The following is a 16617-nucleotide window of genomic DNA, read 5'->3' on the forward strand; positions in this document are numbered from 1 at the left end:
TTTTCCCTTTCCTAATTAAGCCCTTCGTCCTCCTCTGCTGGACTCTGAACTTCTCCCAGTCCTCAGGTGATCCGCTTTTTCTGGACAATTTGTATGTTCCTTTTTTGGAATTGATACTATCCCTAATTTCCCTTGTCAGCCATGGGTGCACTACCTTCCCTGAATTATTCTTTTGCCAGACCGGGATGAACAAATGTTGTAGTTCATCGATGCGATCTTTAAATGCTTGCCATTGCATATCCACCGTCAACCTTTTAAGTGTCATTTGTCAGTCTATCTTAGCTAATTCACGTCTGATACCTTCAAAGTTACCCTTCTTTAAGTTCAGAACCTTTGTTTCTGGATTAACTATGTCACTCTCCAATTTAATGAAAAAAATCCACCATATTATGGTCACTCTTACCTAGGGGCCTCTCGCGGTAAGATTGCTAATTAACCCTTCCTCATTGCTCAATACCTAATCTAGAATGGCCTTCTCTCTAGTTGGTTCCTCGACACGCCAGTTCAAAAAACCACCCCGTATACATTTTAAGAAATCCCTTTCCTCAGCACTCTTACCAATTTGGTTCACCCAATCTATATGCAGATTGAAGTCACCCATTATAACTGCTGTTCCTTTATGGCACGCATTTCTATTTTCCTATTTAATGCCATCCCCAACCTCACTACTACTGTTAAGTGGCCTGTACACAACTCTCACCAGCGTTTTCTGCCCCTTAGTGTTATGCCGCTCTACCCATTTTGATTCCACACCCTCCCTGCTAATGTCCTTCCTTTCTATTGCGTTAATCTCCTCTCTAACCAGCAACGCCACCCCACCTCCTTTTCTTTCATGCCTATCCTTCCTAAATATTGAATATCCCTGAATGTTGAGCTCCCGTCCTTGGTCACCCTGGAGCCATGTCTCTGTGATCCCAACTATGTCATATTCATTAATAACAAACCTGCACATTTAATTCATCCACCTTGTTACGAACATTAATTGCATTGACACACAAATCCTTCAGGCTTGCTTTTACAGCATTCTCAGTCCCTATAAAATTATGTTGAAAAGTGGCCCTTTTTGATTTTTGCCCTGGATTTGCCGGCCTGCCACTTTTAATTTTCACCTTACTACTTTTTGATTCTACCCTCATTTTACAGCCCTCTGTCTCTCTGCACTTCTTCCCATCCCCCTGTTGTGAACTAACCTCCTCCCTCCTAGTCTCTTTACTTTGATTCCCACCCCCCAACCATTCTAGTTCAAAGTCACCTCTGTAGACCTCGCAAATCTCCCCGCCTAGGATTCAAGTGTAACCCGTCCTTTTTCAACAGGTCATACCCGCGCCAAAAGAGGTCCCAATGATCCAAAAACTTGAATCCCTGCCCCCTGCTCCAATCCCTCAGCCACACATTTATCCTCCACCTCATCGCATTCCTACTCTCATTGTCGCGTGGCACAGGCAGTAATCCCGAGATGACTACCTTTGCGGTCCTTCTCCTCAACTCCCTTCCTAACTCCCTATATTCTCCTTTCAGGACCTCTTCCCTTTTCCTACCTATGTCATTGGTACCTATATGTACCACGACCTCTGGATTCTCACCCTCCCACTTCAGGATATCTTGGATGCCATCAGAAATATCCCGGACCCTGGCACCAGGGAGGCAAACACCATCCGGGTCTCTGGACTGCGTCCACAGAATCGCCTATCTGACCCTGTTACTATCGATTCCCCTCCTACAACTGTCTCCTCTTCCTTTCCCTACCCTTCTGAGCTAAAGGGCCGGACCCTGTGCCGGAGGCACGGCCACTGTCACTTCTCCCGGGTAAGCCGTTCCGCGCCAACGGTACTCAAACAGGAGTACCTATTATCAAGGGGTACCGCCACCGGGGTACTCTCTATTACCTGACTCTTCCCCTTCCCTCTCCTAACCGTGACCCACTTGTCTGCCTCCCGTGGCCCTGGTGTGACCACCTGCCTGTAACTCCTCTCTATCAACTCCTCAGTCTCCCTGACCAGATGGAGGTTTCGAACTGCAGCTCTAGTTCCCTAACGCGGTCTCTTAGGAGCTGCATCTCGGCGCACCTGGCGCAGATGTGGAAGTCTGGGAGGCTTGGAGACTCCAGGGCCTCCCACATCCGGCACCGAGAACAACAAACTGCCCTGACACTCATACTGCCCCGCTGCTCAAATAACAACAAAATATGTATACCAAACCTTCCTCGCCTCGCCCGTTTCCGATGAGCCCGTTGAGCCGAAGCCCTTAAGTCTCCAGTCTGCTCCCGGCTCACTCCGCAGCCCGCAGACTACGCTGCCCGCTCTATGAGGCTCTGTTCCTTTTACATCGTCCGCGCTTCACTGCCCGACGTCACACGCCTGCGCAGTCCTGCCTCTCTGAACTCCGAAAGAATAAAAAAACGAAAAATTCAAAAATGGCTTCCTCCGCACCCACGCTCCGACTCTTAGTCTTCCTTCTTCGACTTCCTACTCACACCGATTCAACATTCAGCATAACACTAACAATCCTGTCGCCATAGCACCGACAGACGTTTGTACACTACACAGAAATAGAACATAGAATAATACTGCACAGTACAGGCCCTTTGGCCCACAATGTTGTGCCGACCCTCAAAACCTGGCTCCCATATAAACCCCCACATTAAATTCCTCCATATACCTGTCTAGTAGTCTCTTAAACTTCACTAGTGTAACTGGCTCCACCACTGACTCAGGCAGTGCATTCCACGCACCAACTACTCTCTAATTACAAAAAACTTCCTCTAATATCCCCCTTGAATTTCCCACCCCTTAACTTAAAGCCATGTCCTCTTGTATTGAGCAGTGGTGCCCTGGGGAAGAGGTGCTAGCTATCCACTCTATCTATTCCTTTTGTTATCTTGTACACCTCTATCATGTCTCCTCTCATCCTCCTTCTCTCCAAACAGTAAAGCCCTAGCTCCATTAATCTCAGATCATAATGCATACTCTCTAAACCGGGCAGCATCCTGGTAAATCTCCTGTGTACCCTTTCCAATGCTTCCACATCCTTCCTATAGTGAGGTGATCAGAACTGGACACAATACTCCAAGTGTGGCCTAACCAGAGTTTTATAGAGCTGCATCATTACATCGAGACGCTTAAACTCCATCCCTCGACTTATGAAAGCAAACAGCCCATAATCTTTCTTAACTACCCTATCCACCTGTGAGGCAACTTTCAGGGATCTGTGGACATGTACCCCGAGATCCCTCTGCTCCTCCACACTACCAAGAATCCTACCATTTACTTTGTACTCTGCCTTGGAGTTTGACCTTCCTAAGTGTACCACCTCACACTTCTCTGGGTTCAACTCCATCTGCCATTTCTCAGCCGACTTCCGCATCCTATCAATGTCTCTCTGCAATCTTTGACAATCCTCTACACTATATAGAGCACCACCAACCTTTGTGTCGTCTGCAAACTTGCCAACCCACTCTTCTATCCCCACATCCAGATCGTTAGATAAAAATCACGAAAAGTAGAGGTCCCAGAACAGATCGTTGTGGGACACCACTAGTCACAATCCTCCAATCTAAATGTACTCCCTCCACCACCACCCTCTGCCTTCTGCCGGCAAGCCAATTCTGAATCCACCTGTCCAAACTTTCCTGGATCCCATGCCTTAAGACTTTCTGAATAACCCTACGGTGTGGAACCTTGTCAAATGATTTACTAAATCCATATAGATCACATCCACTGCACTACCCTCATCTATTTGCCCATCTCCCTCCAATCCTCCGGTACCATTCCCGTGGACAACGAGGACGTAAAGATCCTAGCCAGAGGCTTAGCAATCTCTTCTCTCGCCTCGTGGAGCAGCCTGGGGAATATTCCGTCAGGCCCCGGGGACTTTACTGTCCTAATGTATTTTAACAACTCCAACACCTGCTCTCCCTTAATATCAACATACTCTAGAACATCAGCCTCACTCATATTGTCCTCACCATCATCAAGTTCCCTCTCATTCGTGAATACCGAAGAGGAGTATTCAGTGAGGACCTCGCTCACTTCCACAGCCTCCAGGCACATCTTCCCACATTTATCTCTAATAGGTCCTACCTTCACTCCTGTCATCCTTTTGTTCTTCGCATAATTGAAGGATGCCTTGGGGTTTTCCATTACCCTACTCGCCTAGGTTTTCTCATGCCCCGTTCTTGCTCTTCTCAACCCCTTGTTAAGCTCTTTTCTTGCTTCCCTATATTCCTCAATGGACCCATCTGAGCCTTGCTTCCTAAACCTCATGTATGCTGCCTTCTTCCACCTGACTAGATTTTCCACCTCACTTGTTACGCATGATTCCTTCACCCTACCATTCTATATCTTCCTCACAGGGACACATTTATCGCTTACATCCCGAAAGAGTTCTCTAAACATCGACCACCTGCCCATAGTACATTTCCCTGCAAAAACATCATCCCAATTCACACCCGCAAGTTCTAGTCTTATAGCATCATAATTTGCCTTTCACAATTTAAAACTTTTCCTGTCCTCTTTGATTCTATCCTTTTCCATGATAATGCTAACGGCCAGAGAGCGGTGGTCACTGTCCCACAGATGCTCACGCACTGAGAGATTTGTGACCTGACCCGGTTCATTACCTAGTTCTGGATCTAGTATGGCATTCCCCCTGGTCGGCCTGTCAGCATACTGTGACAGTAATCCGTCCTGGACACACTAAACAAACTCTGCCCGATCTAAACCCTTGGAAATGCTCCTAACCGTGACACGGACACGACCCTCACAGTTACACAGACATGGCTGCAGTGTACCCCTCACTGTAACATCGACATGCCCCTGGCCGTGTTACTGTTACGCTCCTAGGGGCGACACCTTCATCTGTGACACCAGCGCACCAAACACGATGGCACAGACACTCCACTCACCGTGATACCGAGAGACCCTTCAGTGTGATTCCGACAAATCCCTCACCGTGACATCCCGGTAAACCTCACAGTGACTCGGCACACCTCTCATGGAGACACAGAACCACCCATCATAGTGACGAAGACACGTCCCTACCCGCAACCCTCACTGTGTAACGGAATTAATCATCACCCTAATACTGACGAATCCCCATCATAACTCCAAGGAAAACCTCGCGGGACACTGATATACCCGTCAGCTTGACACAGACAGGCACCTCACGGTGGCAAAGTGCCCTCTCACTGTGACACCAACACACCCGTCCCCTTATCATCAACACGCCGCTCTCTCCTGACACTGATAGGCCCCTCACCAGTCCACAGGCATGATCTGTACCGTGACAAAAACACGCCTCTCACCCTAACTCTCGTCAGTGCTTCTCAACGTCCACCGCAGCGCAGCGCACCATGACACCTACACGCTTCTCAGTATGAATCTCATCGCACCACAAGGTGACACTAACACTCCGATTACCGAGAACTGCCCAGCACCGTGACGCTGTCTCACCTGTCACTATAAACGCAAAACAGATTCGTCAGTCTCAGATCACCTCTGACATAAAATACCAGCTACTTTGGGAACAGTATTTGTAGATGAACAGGACACAGACCGAATATCGACAACAGATCCAGGAGCTGAATCTCTCCAACTACGACTGTCTCGAGAACTTTTCTGTCCTCAAAAACAACCTCTCCATCTTCGAAAACGAGCTCAGAACTTTCGAATGGACGAAGGGTGAAATTTGCCAATTTCTGATGAATGGTAGAGGTGAAGCATCCCTCCACGTCTGACCCCGGGAGTGTGTGCACTGGGAAGGGAGGGTGTGGAGGGAGCTTCAGTATGTTTCTGATCCCGGGAGCGTGTGGTGGGAGGAAAACATCAGTCACTATCTGATTCCGTGAGTCTCTGGATAGGACACCGCGCCTCTAACCCGGTGAATGTGCCCGATATGACGCTTCGAGGGATCATCGCTCTGTGCCTGACACCATTGCTGTGGGAAAGTGCGGAGGGAACTTCACTCTGGGTCTGACGCAGAGGCTGTGTGATGAGGCGCTGTGGAGTGAGATTCATTCCGTGTTTGATCCTTGGAGTCTGTGATGGCACGGTGTGGAGGGAGCATCATTCTGTGTCTGACATCCCGAGTCTGTGATGGGACAGTGTGTAAGGAGCATCACTTTGTATCTGACTCCGTGAGTATATCAGGGAGGGGATAGAGGTAGATCAATCTGTGATTGACCGGAGAGTCTGTGATCGATGATGTGGATGGAACTTCACTCGTTGCCTGATCCTGTGAATTTCTGATGCGACGTTGTGGAGGGAACTTCATTCTGTGTCTCTCCGGGGCGTGTCCGTTGTGCCAATGTGTAAGAGATTCAGTCCGTGTCTGACCCCGGGAGTGTGACGGATGATGTGGAGGGAACTTCACTCTGTGCCTGATCCTGTTAATGTGCGTTGGGACGGCATGGGAGAGATTCTCTCTGTGTCTGATATCGGGTGTGCGTGATTGGACCGCGTGGAGGAAAATTCGCTCTGTGTGTCACCCCTCGTGTGTGTCATGGGAAAGTGTGAAGGAAGATTCACTCTGTTTTTCACTCTTCCTTGTTCCTGATTTCAAGGACAACCGTGTTCCGATGAATGGATCCCAAATAAAGACCGATGTTATTACGTATCCACGTCTGAAACATCTTTCCACGAAGCGATGCAAGAATGCTCAAACCTTGATTCAAGGCTGCTGGAAATCGATTCAAAGCTTGAAGCGGTATGTATCACAGCAAGAGAAGATCCCACCGTAACACAGGAATCATCACACACCCGCGAGATCAGACAGAGAGTGAACACCCAGAATACACTCCCATCACACACTCCCGGAGTCAGACAGAGAGAGATGCTTCCTCCACACAGCCCCATTACACACTCCCGGGGTCAGACACAGAGTGAATCTCCCTCCGCACCGTCCCATCACACACTCCCGGAGTCAGACACAGAGTGAATCTCCCTCCCCACCGTCCCATCACACACTCCCGGGGTCAGACACAGAGTGAATCTCCCTCCGCACCGTCCCATCACACATTCCCGGGGTCAGACACAGAGTGAAGCTCAAGCCGTAGCCTCCCATCACACCTTCAAGGAGTCATACACAGAATGAATCTCCCGTTTCACCATCTCATCACACACTCCCTTGTTCAAAAACAGAGTGAAGCTCCCGCCACACCGTCCCATTACACGTTTCGGCTGTCAGACGTAGATTGAAGCTGCCTCTACACCGTCCCATCACACACTCCCGGGGTCAGACACAAAGGGAAACTCTCTCCGCAACGTCCCATCACATACTCCCGGGGTCAGAAACAGAGTGAATCTCCATCCACACCGCCCCTTCACACACTCCCGGGGACAGACACAGAGTGAAGCTCTCTCCACTCCGTCCCAAACGCAATCCCTGTGTCAGAAGCAGTGTGAATCTCCCTCCGCACGGTCACATCACACTCTCCAGTAGACAGGTACACAGTGAAGCTCCCTCCACACCGTCCCATCACACACTCTCGGGGTTAGTCACAGAGTGAAGCTCGCTGAACACCTTCCCGTCACATAGTCAAGGGGTCATACACAGCGTGAATCTCTCTCTACACTGCCCCATCACACACAATCGAGGTCAGAAACAGAATAGATCTCCTTCCGAACCAACTTATCACACACTCTCGGGGTAAGACACAGAGTGAAGATCCCTCCATACTGTCCCATCACACATTCCTGGGATAAGACACGGACAGAAACTCCCTCTGCAACACCCCTTCACACACTATCGGGATCAGACACAGTGTGAATCTTTGTACACAGCGTCCCAGCACACACTCCATTGTCGGACGCAGAGTGGATCTACCTCCGCACCTTCCCGTCACACAGTCAAGGGGTCATACACAAAGAGAATCTCCCTCCATACTGTGGCATCACAGACTCCCGGGGTCAGACAGAGTGACGTTTCCTCCGCACCGTCCCATCACACGCTCTGGCGCTCAGACACAGAGTGAAATTTCCTCCACACTGTCCCATCACACACTCCCCGGGGTCATAAACAGAGTGAATCTCCCTCTGCACTGTCCCATCACACATTTCCGGGACCAGATAGAGTGAAGCTCCCTCCACACTGTACCGTCACACACTCCCGGAGTCAGACAGAGTGAAGCTCCTTCCGGAACTTCCCATCACACACTCTGGAGGACAGACACAGAGCGAAACGCCCTCCACACTGCCCCATCACACACTCTCGGGGTCAGACACTGAGTAAATCCCCTCCACACCGTCCCGTCACACACACCCGGGGTCAGAAATAGTGTGAATCTCCCTCCACACCGTCTCATCATACAGTCCCGGGATCAGATAGAGTGAAGCTCCCTCCGCAATTTCCCATCACACACTCCGGAGAACAGACACAGAGTGAAACTCCCTCCACACTGTCCCATCACACACTCTCGGTATCAGACACAAAGTAAATCTCCTCCACACCGTCCTATCACACATTCCCCGGGGTCAGACAGAGAGCGAATCTCCCTCCACACCGTCCCATCACACACTCCCAGTGTCAGACACAGAGTGAATCTCCCTCGGCACCGTCCCATCACACACTCCCGGGGTCAGAAATAGTGGTTATCTTCTCCACACTGTCCAATCACACAATCCTTGAGTCAGACACAGAGTAAAACTGCCTTCAGCACAGACTCCTCGGGTCAGACACAGAGTGAAGCTCCCCTCCGCAACGTTCCATCATACACTCCCGGGGTCAGACACATTGTGAACCACGCCTTCAGACACAGAGCAAAGCTTCATCCAGACCTTACAATCAAGACTCCCGTTGTCAGACACAAACTGAATTTCCCTCCACCCCGTCCCATTACACACCCCCGGGGTCAGACACTGAGTGACGCTCCGTAAATTGTGCTGGATTTCAATTATTAATTTTAGCAATTGATTTTCACAGAATTTTGTCAAAAATGCTCTCCGCGGCCGACGAGACTCATACTGGATTGGATCATGTGAAGCGGGGTGAGATTTGGGTTCATGCAGGTTTTTCGGGAGAGATTAGGCAGTGGGATTAATTTTGGGGACTGGCACGTGCCTCTGGGGGAAGTGGTGTACGGGGAACTTTTCGGGACTGTCACAATTGAGTGGTGAGGGGTGGGTCACTGGGGATATTTTGGTGACAGAAACAGGTCTCTAGGGAGAGAGTCAGGCAGTAGGACTATTTTGTGGGCAGTGTGATTAACTGCTGACTGACGCGGTCTGCGGGAAGAAAGTGTAAAGGAGGAGTGTTTTGGGAAATGACATAGATCTGTGGCAAGAAAAATGCCTCAGTGCGACTATTTGGGTAGAGCCACTGTGAAGAAGGAGTGGCGACCGACACGGGTCCGTAGGGGTAGATTGGACAAGGCGATTAGTTTGGGGACCGACACGGGCTGTTGGTATAGACCAGGCAGTTGGGTCAATTTGTGGGCTGACGTGGACTGTCAGAAGAGAGTACGAAGTGGGAGCGTGTTCGTGATTGACACAGCTCTGTAGGGAGAGGTTTGGGCAGTGGGGTCATATTGGGGACTAGCACGGGGCTGACGGGTGAGAGTGGGAAGTGGAAGCATTTTGGGACCGTCATGCGGCCTCGGGAGAGAGAGAGTGTGTCAGTGTGAGTATTTTGGGGAAGGAGACAGGGCTGTGGGGTCAGTGGGGCAGTGAGTTTGTTTGGGGACTTTCAGCGTTCTGTGTGGAGAGACTGAGGCTGTGGGAGTATCTTTGGGACGGACGCGAGGGTCGTGGGGAAGAGGCTGGGGTTCCGGGAGTAACTTGGTGAATGACATCGTACTGTGGGGAGAAAGTGTGAGAGTGAGGTTATTTTGGGGACTGATAAAGCTGTGTGGGTAGAGCGTTGGGCAAGAGATAATTTGGGGACTGATACAGGGTTGTGAAGAAGGGGTCATTGAGAGTATTTTGGAAACGGGAACAGGTATGTAGGAGAGAGAGAGTCCGTGGGACTATTTTGGGGACTGACACCAGTCGGTGAGCAGAGCTTGAGTCAGGTGAAGTAATATGGGGAATAGCACCAATCGGTGAGGAGAGATTGAGTCAGTGGGAGTATTTTGGGGACAGACACCGTTCGGTGAGGAGAGATTGAGTCAGTGGGAGTATTTTGGGGACAGACACCGTTCGGTGAGGAGAGATTGAGTCAGTGGGAGTATTTTGTGGAGGGACACCGGTCGGTGAGGAGTGATTGAGTCAGTGGGAGTATTTTGGGGACTAACACTGCTCGGTGAGGAGTGATTGCGTCAGTGGGAGTATTTTGGGGACTGACACCCGTCGGTGAGGACAGATTGAGTCAGTCGGAGTATTTTGGGGTCTGACACCGGTCGGTGAGGACAGATTGAGTCAGTGGGAGTATTTTGTGGAGGGACACCGGTCGATGAGGACAGATTGAGTCAGTGGGAGTATTTTGGGGACTGACACCGGTCGGTGAGGAGAGATTGAGTTAGTGCGAGTATTTTGTGGACTCACACCGGTCAGTGAGTGGACATCGAGTTAGTGGGAGTATTTTCGAAGCAGACACCGGTCGGTGAGGAATATTATGTCAGTGGGAGTATTTTGTGGAGGGACACCGGTCGATGAGGAGAGAATGAGTCAGTGGGAATATTTTGGGACAGACACCGGTCAGTGTGGAGCGATTGTGTCAGGGAGAATATTTTGGGATCTGACACCAGTCGGTGAGCAGAGCTTGAGTCAGTGGGAGTAATATGGGGAATAGCACCGGTCGGTGAGGAGATATTGTGTCAGTGGAAGTATTTTGTGGAGGGACATCGGTCGATGAGGAGTGATTGTGTCAGTGGGAGTATTTTGGGGACTGACACCGGTCGGTGAGGACAGATTGAGTCAGTGGGAGTATTTTGGGGACTGACACCGGTCGGTGAGGACAGATTGAGTCAGTGGGAGTATTTTGGGATCTGACACCGGTCGGTGAGGACAGATTGAGTCAGTGGGAGTATTTTGGGGACTGACACCGGTCGGTGAGGAGAGATTGAGTTAGTGCGAGTATTTTGTGGACTCACACCGGTCAGTGAGTGGACATCGAGTTAGTGGGAGTATTTTCGAAGCAGACACAGGTCGGTGAGGAGATATTATGTCAGTGGGAGTATTTTGTGGAGGGACACCGGTCGATGAGGAGAGAATGAGTCAGTGGGAATATTTTGGGACAGACACCGGTCAGTGTGGAGCGATTGTGTCAGTGAGAATATTTTGGGATCTGACACCAGTCGGTGAGCAGAGCTTGAGTCAGTGGGAGTAATATGGGGAATATCACCGGTCGGTGAGGAGATATTGTGTCAGTGGGAGTATTTTGGGGACTGACACCGGTCGGTGAGGAATGATTGAGTCAGTGGGAATATTTTGGGGTCTGACACCGGTCGGTGAGGAGTGATTGAGTCAGTGGGAGCATTTTGGGGACTGACACCGGTCGGTGAGGACAGATTGAGTCAGTGGGAGTATTTTGGGGACTGACACCGATCGGTGAGGAGTGATTGAGTCAGTGGGAGTATTTTGGGGACTGACACCGGTCGGTGAGGACAGATTGAGTCAGTGGGAGTATTTTGGGATCTGACACCGGTCGGTGAGGACAGATTGACTCAGTGGGAGTATTTTGGGGACTGACACCGGTCGGTGAGGAGAGATTGAGTTAGTGCGAGTATTTTGTGGACTCACACCGGTCAGTGAGTGGACATCGAGTTAGTGGGAGTATTTTCGAAGCAGACACCGGTCGGTGAGGAATATTATGTCAGTGGGAGTATATTGTGGAGGGACACCGGTCGATGAGGAGAGAATGAGTCAGTGGGAATATTTTGGGACAGACACCGGTCAGTGTGGAGCGATTGTGTCAGGGAGAATATTTTGGGATCTGACACCAGTCGGTGAGCAGAGCTTGAGTCAGTGGGAGTAATATGGGGAATAGCACCGGTCGGTGAGGAGATATTGTGTCAGTGGAAGTATTTTGTGGAGGGACATCGGTCGATGAGGAGTGATTGTGTCAGTGGGAGTATTTTGGGGACTGACACCGGTCGGTGAGGACAGATTGAGTCAGTGGGAGTATTTTGGGGACTGACACCGGTCGGTGAGGACAGATTGAGTCAGTGGGAGTATTTTGGGATCTGACACCGGTCGGTGAGGACAGATTGAGTCAGTGGGAGTATTTTGGGGACTGACACCGGTCGGTGAGGAGAGATTGAGTTAGTGCGAGTATTTTGTGGACTCACACCGGTCAGTGAGTGGACATCGAGTTAGTGGGAGTATTTTCGAAGCAGACACAGGTCGGTGAGGAGATATTATGTCAGTGGGAGTATTTTGTGGAGGGACACCGGTCGATGAGGAGAGAATGAGTCAGTGGGAATATTTTGGGACAGACACCGGTCAGTGTGGAGCGATTGTGTCAGTGAGAATATTTTGGGATCTGACACCAGTCGGTGAGCAGAGCTTGAGTCAGTGGGAGTAATATGGGGAATATCACCGGTCGGTGAGGAGATATTGTGTCAGTGGGAGTATTTTGGGGACTGACACCGGTCGGTGAGGAGTGATTGAGTCAGTGGGAATATTTTGGGGTCTGACACCGGTCGGTGAGGAGTGATTGAGTCAGTGGGAGCATTTTGGGGACTGACACCGGTCGGTGAGGAGTGATTGAGTCAGTGGGAGTATTTTGGGGACTGACACCGGTCGGTGAGGACAGATTGAGTCAGTGGGAGCATTTTGGGGATCTGACACCGGTCGGTGAGGACAGAATGAGTCAGTGGGAGTATTTTGGGGACTGACACCGGTCGGTGAGGAGAGATTGTGTCAGTGGGAGTATTTTGGGGAATAGCACCGGTCGGTGAGGAGATATTGTGTCAGTGGAAGTATTTTGTGGAGGGACATCGGTCGATGAGGAGTGATTGTGTCAGTGGGAGTATTTTGGGGACTGACAACGGTCGGTGAGGACAGATTGAGTCAGTGGGAGTATTTTGGGGATCTGACACCGGTCGGTGAGGACAGATTGAGTCAGTGGGAGTATTTTCGGGTCTGACACCCGTCGGTGAGGAGAGATTGAGTTAGTGCGAGTATTTTGTGGACTCACACCGGTCAGTGAGTGGACATCGAGTTAGTGGGAGTATTTTCGAAGCAGACACCGGTCGATGAGGAGATATTATGTCAGTGGGAGTACTTTGTGGACTGACACCGGTCGATGAGGAGATGGGAGCATTCTGAAATCTGACACCGGTCAGTGAGGAGTGATTGAGTCAGTGGGATTACTTTGGTGACTGATACACGTTTGCCTGCTAGAGTTGTGCTGTACCTTTTGAAATTGCTTACCCCTCCAATATAGGAAAATGGGCTCTCCTGTCGTGTACAAGATGGACGCTGGAAAGTTCCAATGCAGTGAATGTAACGCCGGTTGGCTTAGCAGTTGCAAAAATGATCGGCACCGTTTCATCTGTGAGAAGCCTGCACCCTCGTGCGCGGATATTCCTGAAAAGATCCGGGATCTCTGTCAGAAGCCCGTGGGGCCGACTTAAGTCAAGTGACACCATTCTCTTACCCCAATTGCAGCTCGCATCCCCGACTCTGACAAACCCATCCGCTCTGCTCCTCGCCCATACCCAATTACTATCTCCCCACCTATGGCACTCTTACTCATCATCTCGCTCTCTCTTTACCCTCGCCCCTCCGAACTCGCTCTCTCTGATAACTCCTCCCGTGCCACCTCCCCCTATCTCATCCCCATTTTCCTTCCCCTCACGTTCTTGTCTCCCCCTGCCAGCATCAAGACTGTTTCCTATATTTGCCACCTGACTTATCATCTGCGAGTTATCAGCCCTGAGATTTGTATTCTTGCACGATCTGTACAGCGCAAAGATGTAAAGTTAATGTAAGGTGTAATAAGTACCTCTAAAATGTCGAAGTGGTGCTCATGCGTTCAAAAATATGATGCCGGAGGGGAAGAAGGTGTTCCTGAATCGTTGAGTTTTCCGGATCCTGTGCCTCATCCCTGGTGACAGAAACGAACAGGGAGGTTGTCCCGGGGTGAGGGACTCTGTGATGGATACTACCTTCTGGAGGCATGGCATCTTGAAGATGTCCTCGATGCTGGGGAGTGTTCTGCCCTTGTTGGAGCTGGCTGAGTTTACATCCCTCTGCCGCCTCTGAGGACCTTGTGCGTTGCAGCCTGCACAACAGGCGGCGATGCAATAAGTCCCGGCGATCACTTGATCCATTTGAGCCCAAATCCTCTCAAACTGCTAACGTTGTAATTACTTCTGTAACGAGAGGTATGTGGTGGTGATAGGAAGTGTAGAGAATGGTCGGGAGTACACTGAAACTCAGACTCGAAACAAACAAGACGACAGTAAAGAAATCCAAAGATTAAATCACAAAATTAGTCCTCGAAATGGATCTCCTTCGGTTGAGCACTGAGTGCTCAGCATGGTGACGCCTACGACAGATTTGCCATTAAACAATTTTGACGGGAAATAATTGGCAGTCTGTGCCTGAAAGCTAAAGCGGTAGCTAACCACACTCCGGGGGATGGGCCTGCTGACGCTTCGAAGTCTGGCGCTGTTCAGTCGGGAATATGACACGTCCTTCGTGTTTGCATGAAATGTGTTGTGCCCAGGACAGATCCACTGAGACGGTGACACCCAGCAACACAGCAGCTTAAAATTATTCCATAAGATATGGGAGCAGTGATAGGCCATTTGGCCAATCGAGTCTACTGCACCATTCATCATGTCTGATCAATTTTCCTCTCAGCCGCAATCTCCAGTATTTTCACTGTATTGTTTCATACCCTGACTAATCCAGAAGCAGTCAACATTCAATATATCTAATGTCGGCCTCCACAGACGCCTGTAAAACCCATTCCACAGACTAACCATACTCTGGCGAAATAAATTCCTCCCAATCTCTTTCTCAAAGGACGGACTTCCATTCCTATGTAGGTCCGCTGGTCTTCGACTGTCCCGTCACGGGGAGCCTTCTCTCCACATCTACTTTAACGAGGCCTTTAAACATTCGATCGGTTTCAACAACACCTCCCATCACCCGCCGCCCTCATTTCTCTGAGTTCCATCCATCAAACGCTACTGATTTTATAAGCGTTCCACTCATAAAAGCACATAACCATATAACACTTACAGCATGGAAAAGGCCATCTCGGCCCTTCTGGTCCGTGCTGAACTCTTACTGTCATCTCGTCCCACAGACCTGCACTCATCCCAAAACCCTCCATCCCTTTCCTGTACGTCGAGCTGTCCAATTTAACTTTTAATGACAACATCCAACCAGCTTCAACCACTTCTGCAGGAATCCCTTCCACACAGTTACCACTCTCTGAGTCTCACTGGTCTCAGTACAGATCCCTGAGGCAAACCACTAGTCACCGGCCTCCAATCTGACAAACAGTTAACCTCCGCCACTCTTTGGCGTCTCCTATTCAGCCACTGCTGAATTTATTTTACTACTTCAATATTAATACCAAACGATTTTACCTTCTTAACCAACCTTCCGTGTGGGACCTTGTCAAAGGCCTTACAAAAGTCCATATAGAAAACATCCACCGCTTTACCATCGTCAACGTTCGTCGTAACTTCAAAAATTCAATAACATTTGTCAAACATGACCTTCTACGCACTAATCTATGTTGACTGTTCCTAATCAGACCATCTATCCAGATAATTATATATACCATCCCTAAGAATATTTACCATCAATTTACCCACCACTGACGTCAAACTCACAGGCCGATAATTTCAAGGCTTACTCTGAGCACCCTGCTTTAAAAATGAAACAACATGAGCAATACGCCAATTCTCCGGCACCATCCACGTTTTTAATGAAATTCGAAATATTTTTGTCAGAGCCCCTGCTATTTCCACACTAACATTCCTCAAAGTCCTAGGGTATATCCTGTCAGGACCCGGAGACTTATTCACTTTTATATTCCTCAGAAGCTCCTGTAGTTCCTGTTCTTTAATCATCATAGTTTCCGTAACATCCCTACCTTTTTCCCTGATCTTACCCAATTCAATATTATTCTCCTTTGTGAATACCGAACAAACTAAATTGTTCAGAATCTACCCCCAACTCTTTTGGCTCCACACATAGCTGTCCACTCTGATTTTCTACGGACTGATTTTATCTTTCACTATCCTTTTGCTATTAACATAACGGTAGAAACCCTTTGGATTTATTTTCACCTTACTTGCCAAAGCAACCTCATATCATCTTCTAGCTCTTCTCATTTCTGTCTTACGATTCTTTATACATTCTTTATATTTCTGGAGCACCTCATTTACTCCATTCTGCCTATATTTATTGCAGATATCTCTCATTTTCCGAACCAAGTTTCAAATATCCCTTGAAAACCATGGCTCTCTCATACTTTTAACCCTTCCTTTCAACCTAACAGGGACATAAAGATTCCGTACTCTCAAAATTTCACCTTTAAATGACATCCATTTATTTATTCCATTCTTTCCATAAAACAAATTGTCCCAATAGACTCCTTCTGAATCCTTTCGGATCTCCTCAAAGTTAGCCTTTCTCCAAGCATAAATCTCAACCCTGGGTCCAGCCCTGTCCTTATCCATAATTATATTGAAACTGATAGCTTTGTGATCACTGT

At 49.2% G+C, this 16617-nt stretch overlaps 1 protein-coding gene across 1 annotated transcript in view; it reads left to right on the top strand.

The window, feature by feature from the left end:
• Nucleotides 1-13896, top strand: part of LOC140207328 (uncharacterized) — a 31112-nt gene extending 17216 nt beyond the window's left edge. Inside the window, exons 7-9 of the mRNA XM_072275842.1 lie at nt 6560-6702; nt 8917-8981; nt 13321-13896. Of these exons, the coding sequence (XP_072131943.1) occupies nt 6560-6702; nt 8917-8981; nt 13321-13510 (398 nt within the window). The 3' untranslated portion in view covers nt 13511-13896. The remainder of the gene's footprint in view (nt 1-6559; nt 6703-8916; nt 8982-13320) is intronic.
• Nucleotides 13897-16617: the final 2721 nt, after the last annotated feature.

This window comes from Mobula birostris, chromosome 13, assembly GCF_030028105.1.
Source record: "Mobula birostris isolate sMobBir1 chromosome 13, sMobBir1.hap1, whole genome shotgun sequence".
Classification (NCBI taxonomy): domain Eukaryota; kingdom Metazoa; phylum Chordata; class Chondrichthyes; order Myliobatiformes; family Myliobatidae; genus Mobula; species Mobula birostris.